Below are 7878 nucleotides of genomic sequence, written 5' to 3'. Positions count from 1 at the left end.
GATATCATACATGTAACACCTGGTTCCTGGTATGTATTTTAACCTAAGTATTTTTGCATTTTTAGCTGGGACTCGGCGAGTTGGTGGCCCGACTCGCCGAGTAGAGTCGAGATATTGAGCATGTTTAAGTTGGTAACTCGGTGAGTCCATACCCTTGACTCGGTGAGTCCGCGAGTTTGGCATAGACTCGGTGAGTCCTAGTAGGAGTGTTCATATGATGAAGGAGAACTCGACGAGTTGTTCATACAACTCGGCGAGTCGGATGCAGATTGACTAAGTGTTTGAATCAAATAGGAACTCATCGAGTCTATGCCAAACTCGACGAGTAGTAGCGAGCAGAATTGAGAAATGAGAGTAGAGACTCGACGAGTTAGTGGCCCAACTCGACGAGTCAGGTCAACTGTATGTTGACTTTAACCAAGAAGTTGACTTTGATCAGGGGTAAAATAGTCATTTTACCCTTAGTATAGTTATCAGTATTTGGTTGAGTGTACTTATGGAAATTGTAGCCGGGGTGAAACCGGAGCAACAACAAACAGACTCCAGAGCAGTTCATTCAGCAACTAGACTACGAGGTGAGTCTTCCTTCCAGTAGGAACGGGTCTACGGCCACAATGCCGACCCGTTTAGTTAGCAGTAGTTTCGGACCTCGGTCCGATACAGTAATTAGATTGCTTGATGTCTTTGTGATTCAAGTATGTTTTGTATTATGTGTTCCAAACTTCGGTCCGATGCAGTATGCAATATATGTGCTTATGCTAGTTGATATGTTTATGCTATGCCATGTTATGCTCAGTCATTTTCCGGACTTCGGTCCGATGCAGGGGACACGGTCCCAGTCAGTTCCGGATTTCGATCCGATGTAGTTAGTTCCGGACTTCGGTCCGATGCAGGGGACAAGGTCCCAGTCATTCTGGATTTTGATCCGATGCAGTTAGTTCCTGACTTCGGTCCGATGCAGGGGACAAGGTCCCAGTCATTCTGGATTTTGATCCGATGCAGTTAGTTCCTGACTTCGGTCCGATGCAGGGGACAAGGTCCCAGTTAGTTTCGGACTTCGGTCCGATGCAGTTTCCGGGTTTCGGTTCGATGCAGTGGGCAAGGCCCAATATGTGTTTATATATTATTGTATGGTATGTGGTAATTTGGGGGAGCTCACTAAGCTTCGTGCTTACAATTTCAGTTTTGGTTTTAGGTACTTCCACAAATAAAGGGAAGAGCTCGGGATGATGGCATTGCACACACCACGACTTCAGTTTTTGTCCTAGGAGTTGATTAGCTTTTTATTGACATGATTTGATACAGTCGTGATACAATTTTCTTGTGATACGTTGTTATGGTTTTGATACATTGACGTATGAGTTTTATTCTATGATATTGATCTAATGATTTTAGTAATGATTAAACAAAAAATTTTAGGTCGTATTTTGGGATATTACAATACAACTCTCCAACAAGTGGCTTCACTTTATTCCATTTCACATTTAGATCATGTACCATGTTTTATACGCGTTGATCCTTATCTTCAATATGCCAATGTTCTCCATGTTCATCAACATCAGTATCCCCCTAAAATTTGGCGCCCTAATTAGTCTTTCTTAACATGTTTTCTCCACATAACATGTTAAGAAAATAATCATCACGAAGTGTAGAATTACATTTACTTCAATTTCAAATTCACTCCTTACACTCTCAACCATTTGCAAATCGTATATGTATCTGGCGTTATGCAAGGTGTTATTTTAGATGCTCACGTTTGATAGTTTACAAGTGAGAAACACTTGAGTGAAAGGGTTAGCATCAACTAGGCATTTAACCGTTGGTATAATCAGCTAAGGGAAAGTGTCTCAAGAATTAATGGCTTTAGAGTAACATAAAAATGTTGGGACAAATTGCTAATTAAGGGCTAAATGTTATGTTTTTTTATGTTATTAACTCTATAATTAAAATGATACCGAATAAATATATAAACTATTAAAAAAATTAACTTAAAGCTAAATAAAATGACATGCCGAATAAATATATAAAATATAAGCAAAATAACTTAACGCTAAGTTCGATTTTGATAATTGGATTCAAATTTCAAAGCCATCGATTTTATCATTACATAATCAAGCTATCTATCTCTTTACGTCTATGCATTTTTCTTCCGATTATCATTTATACCTTTATTCATAGCATGTGAAGCTCATGTTATAGTAGTAAGTTGCATTTAATGAGTCCATGACTTTCGCTAATATTAAAAATAGAGATTTCTAATTTTCTATGTAACAGTAACGGTAATATATATATATATATATATATATATATATATATATATATATATATATATATATATATATATATATTAAACCATCACTTAAATGTTTTGATAATATATAATTAAAATTAATTACGTTTAATCGTTTATATTATTACTACGTTCAAAAAAGCAAATATACATCCTACTATAATTCTCGATTTATTATTTTAATCCGCGTTTTTTGTCTCATAATTTAATACATTATCAATTTTTTTTTATTAAACTTTCAAGTAAACATCCTTTTTTTCCCATCACATCGCAACTTTTTCAAGACTAAGTCATCGACATATGTTTTTTTTTGCAAAGTATGCCCCTCAAAAGCACATTTTGGCCTTATTCCTTTTTCCACAAACACAATTAAATATATGGATTAACTTTATACCAAAAAAACGTTTACTAACTCAAGTCTTCACATAATAAATAAAGCCATAAGCACTTTTTATATGTCATTACGTTTAACATGCCCTAGTAATATTATACCAAATAACACTTTTACATGATCAATCTAGAAAATTCTAAACATTATATTATTTATATATCTTGCAATATCTTAAAAAAAAATATTTATATCTTTCAATATCTTAAAAAAAATATCTGCTGACGTCAGCCCTATCCCCCACATCAGTCCTTCATAGTTCATAGTAATATCTCCGTGAAATCGTGGGTTTACTGTTTATTGATGCTCACAGCCTGTCATCAGCAACTTACAGCTTGTCATGACCCACACCTTATCATTAAAACCCCCAGAAAAAAGATTAATTACACTTTTGCCATTGGCTGACGTGAATTTCTTGTCCATACTATTGTCCCCCACCTTTCTTCTGTATATATATAAACCCACCTCCTATCTCCACCCACATCAACGCGATTTTCATCTTCATTCTCTCACTTCAAAAAATGGGGATTTGTAGCTCATGCGATTCGACAGCTGTCGCCACCGCTAAATTGATATTACACGACGGTAGCCTCCAGGAATTCTCTTACCCAGTTAAAGTTTCATACGTATTACAAAAGAATCCATCCACCTTCATCTGTAATTCCGACGAGATGGAATTTGATGATGTTGTTTCCGCTATCCGTGATGAGGACGTGCTTCATCCTGGTCAGCTCTACTTCGCTCTTCCGTTGACTCGGTTGAGGCGTCCGCTTCTGCCGGAGGAGATGGCTGCATTGGCCGTAAAAGCTAGCTCCGCATTGGCCAAAAGCGGTGGCGAAAAATGCGGTTGTCGTCGGAAAAACCTTAATTTCACAGCACCTGTTTGTTCAGGTGGTCATAGCAATACGAAGAGTTCGGGTCGGGTATCCGATGTAGGGAGTATTGGATCTAGAAGCGATAGGAGGAGAGGCGTTGGTAGCGGAAGGAGGCGTAACTTTACGGCAATGTTAACGGCCATACCTGAATAGGGCGGAGGTCGGAGGCGAATCGGTGGTAGTGTTGTAAATATTGTAATGATTTTTTTTGTTGTTGTAGTGAGATCGATCCATGGATTGCTTTGATTCTGAAGCAGTTCATATGAATATGCCAAACACCCTTCCATTTTGGGGGTCCTCTTCCAAATTTTACCCCTGAAATGAATTCACAAATCTAAATTTCCATGATCCATGCAGTTCTAATCATCTTTCATGTTAAAATTAGTATTTCAGAAAAAAAAATCGATGATTACATTAGATTGCAGCAATTATTATCGTTTAAAGTTGTTCAAAAGAAAACCTATCACGAGGATTAGAATTTTTTGAATTTTTTTAAACGCCATGTTATATTGTTATATTATAGCTGTTAATTAATAATTAATCAGGACAATACGGAAACGAAAAAAGAAGTTGTTCCCTTTAACTATCAACTAATTAAAATTTTAACTCGTAGACGCAAATGATATAGGTTTTTGAATTAATTAATAATGTTTAAGGTAAGATGTAGAATGGATTTTTGGTTTATTTGACGTTCACAGTGATTTGTTTTAGTAGATCGGAAGAAGAAAGTAAGTTAATGTCATTTTCACTTGAATTAATACGAGGTAGTTCTTATTTTAGGGTCAAACCACCATAAAATTTATTTTATAGATAAAAAACGCAAATAGTCTAGTATGACTATGTAATCAACTTCTTATTACGGAAAACAGAAATAATCTATGCAAAAAAAAAAAAAAAAAAAAAAAAAAAAAAGCTAAAGGGTACTATATTTTGACATCTAGACCATCTCTACATCTACAACCCATGTCCCAAAACATATCATATAAGCTAAATTTGCTGTTTGTTTTTTGTTTGTTGATTTTTTGGTTTTGTTTTGCACATATCATGTATAGATAGCAGTTCTTACAGATTGATTGTTTTAAGAAGATTGAAGATCTAAAAGTATTTGAATGTCCTTTTTTTGGCACAAATATGAACTATGATTCCTCTAATCTTTTCGGTCATCTTCAAACTTAAAAAATACTTTTCTCATTTTAGTCTTTTATATCAATGACAATTATACTTCTTCAAATATATATTTTTTTTACCCTCTTCAAATATTAATATTTTTTATTCGAATGCCTTTTTTTTTTTTTTATAACTTTTTCTCATTTTAAGTACAACAAAATACAATAAATATCACAATATCTGTTAATTTATACCATTTTATTTGTCATTAAAATACAAAATAATTTAAGATACACATTAATCATAATATAATGTCATAACAAAAAAAAGTAAAATTAAAAAATGGTTATGAAAAATAAATGTGATATATTCTTAACTATTTATAAGATAATCACACAGGTACTAAGTTCAACTAGAAAAATTTTATTTTAGAAAATACTGATCAAAGACAAAAGGGTTCATATGATTTCAGTTTGGAATATCTTAAATTAATTGAAATTGAAAGAAATTTGAATTTGATAGAATATTTCGGTGTTATAAAATTAGGACTATTTAAATTTCAGTATTGGAAAAAAATAACTTTTATTTTAACAGTCTATATATGTTAAAAAACGAACAATGTTCTTATTATAGAATGCAAACATTAACGAAGAGATCTGTAAATATGGTCTGTAGATTTTTTTTTTATGAAAAAAACAAATACCACCTAAATCAAGGAGGTGGAGTACTAGTAATATATTTGATCATATCTTGTTTTGAACTTTGTATCTACTTCATATAATTTTACATCTTGATCGTTTGGATTCAATAGCAAGGACAAATAGCCTGTGTTATCAGCATCTTAGTTAGTGACACCCCAACCGCCTTATATAACTCCCTCATTGATCTTAATATGAACCGTCCTAATATATTAGGCATATTAAGTAAAGGTAAATCATTAAGAATTAGTAATATATCCCGTAAAGGTAATCATGTAGTACTACTAATATATTCGGCGTACAAAAAATATTTTAAAGATTTGATATTCATCACAGAATACCGCACCTCAACCGATAATGTTTTATTGCACCTCAACCAATAATGTTTAATTGTAATGCCAAATAGTCTATGTTATTACTTAGTATGGAAATATTCATGAACCAAAATTAAAGGTTATGTCTGGTTACATTAATTAAAATTACGAAGGAATATAAAGATTATGCTAGTCAAGTAAAGGTTGCAACAATCCATTCAACTTATAAACTTTACAGGGGTTGACAAAATTGAACGGGTTGGAGCTTCCATCCAACCCGCAAAATAGCAGAAAATTTGAAGGTTTTTCAGCTTAAAGAACCAACCATCTCTCTCTCTCTCAAAATAGTTTTATTCTTGCCATGTTCTATTAGACATCCTAATTAATTTATATTTTATTTTTATTTTATTATGTATTAACCTATTAGACATTCTAATTAATGCATATCACTTGTCAACCTATTGAATCTCTATTTTAAATTTCAAAATATAAATTTCTCACTCTTATTACATTAAATTAATAATATTAGAATAAAAATTAAAATAAAATAAATACAAATTATAAGATGATATAATTTCACGTATTTATTTAAATTAACGATTATAATTTAATATAACTAAAAAATATTTCTTAATTAACGATTTATTTAAAATAATCGATTAATAATTTTGAGTTTTAACTACGAAAGTTTAATTAATTTTATAAACGTGGTTCCCACAGGTTATATATATATATATATATATATATATATATATATATATATATATATATATATATATATATATATATATATATATATATATATATATATATATATAACCAATGTCAACCATACTAACTTTTACAAATCTCTCCAATTCGATTACAAGTTTTCTCTGTTCCATTCTGACCTTCCATATTCAATTCTAAATGGATTCTAGTCGTGGCTATTTGAAAATAAAAAGACTCAAGCCAAAAAAGAAGTAATAGATGTGAAAGCGAAGTGGGTTGTAAAATTTCCCAAATTCGATTCCTAAAACACGTTCGTTTATCCTTTCGTATTCGTTCATCTGTTCGGCTAACGTAAACGAACAAATATAAACAAACCATGTTTGTGTTCGTTCGGTTCGTTTACATCCCTAGTTATGAGAGTTGGAAATGAAAGAATAGTGAAAAACTGATGTCTTTTTAGATAGTATAAATGTTGGAATGAATAAAGTAAAACATGTTTGAGAGACTAGCTAAAAAATTATCTAGTAACTGAAAAACTAACTTATGATTTAATAATATTTGGTAAAAAGTAGTTTATAAGTTATATTGCAATGTAAAAATATAAATGCCCACTTAAATATATAATTAAAAGAAAAAAAAAGATATAATTAAAAATATTTTTGGAATCCTTTTTAAGAAAATTCATAAGCTTATAAAAAAACTATTTTAAAGTAGCTTATTAAAAGCTAAATTATAAACTAGTTCACAAGCTAAAATAAATTATTTTTATGATTTTACCTATTAATAATTTATAATAAATTAACTTATAAGCTAGTATCCTTATTTTTTTTTTCTAAAGATAAACTAAATGAATTTTGTCTCCAATCACTGTACATCATCTCTGAACTTTCATATAAACTAGAATGGAATCAGTGCACCTTTGGCGCTGTGGTTTTGGAATTAAACTGCATCGCAGTTTTGCATAACAGTTACGTAAGACTTAGACATAGCAACAAGATATTTACACCATCAGACTTCTTGCATAAGGACAGTTACATACCAACATAATATTCATAACAAAAGATTACTTCCTTAAGGGTTACATATGTACATATTGTTTATTTATAGTAGAACATCACTAAATAGATAAACATTTTACTTATAAGGATGATTGTTTTCAGGGAGTTTCTTGATTTGTTGTTTGAGATTGTTGATAAGGGCGTCATATTTTTCCTGCATTTCATGGATGGTGTTGGTCATTTTTGCTATCTCGTAGTGGTTGTCAAGCAACACATGTTACGTATTGTTTGAACGTCAACATCGTCACCGTGATTTGTTATGTATAGTCAGATATTTTCGTCAGTTGTGAAACTTTCTTCTAACCTCGATTGAGTTGCTTCAAGTATGTCTACAATTTTTCTAAGGAAGTCGATCATAATCTTCAAAGTGTTATTGAAATCTGTACTATTCATTTTGATATTTATGATGTGATGTGGTTTAGATTTAGTTTTCAAAA

General features: G+C 31.6%; 1 protein-coding gene across 1 annotated transcript; it reads left to right on the top strand.

Annotated features, from left to right (window-relative positions):
* The first annotated feature begins 3161 nt into the window (after window positions 1-3161).
* On the top strand, window positions 3162-3903 carry LOC145032075 (uncharacterized). Its single transcript, XM_078980748.1, has one exon. The coding sequence runs from the start codon at window positions 3200-3202 to the stop codon at window positions 3704-3706; it is 507 nt and encodes a 168-aa protein (XP_078836874.1). The 5' UTR covers window positions 3162-3199; the 3' UTR covers window positions 3707-3903.
* The last annotated feature ends 3975 nt before the right edge of the window (window positions 3904-7878 follow it).

This window comes from Lactuca saligna, chromosome 2 (genome assembly GCF_052625555.1).
Source record: "Lactuca saligna cultivar CGN05327 chromosome 2, ASM5262555v1, whole genome shotgun sequence".
Taxonomy (NCBI): domain Eukaryota; kingdom Viridiplantae; phylum Streptophyta; class Magnoliopsida; order Asterales; family Asteraceae; genus Lactuca; species Lactuca saligna.
This window is presented reverse-complemented; position numbering and strand designations above follow the sequence as displayed.

What these genes read in the sequence shown, in the direction of transcription:
- LOC145032075 (XM_078980748.1), top strand. Translation starts at nt 3,200, where the DNA reads ATGGGGATTTGTAGCTCATGCGATTCGACAGCTGTCGCCACCGCTAAA.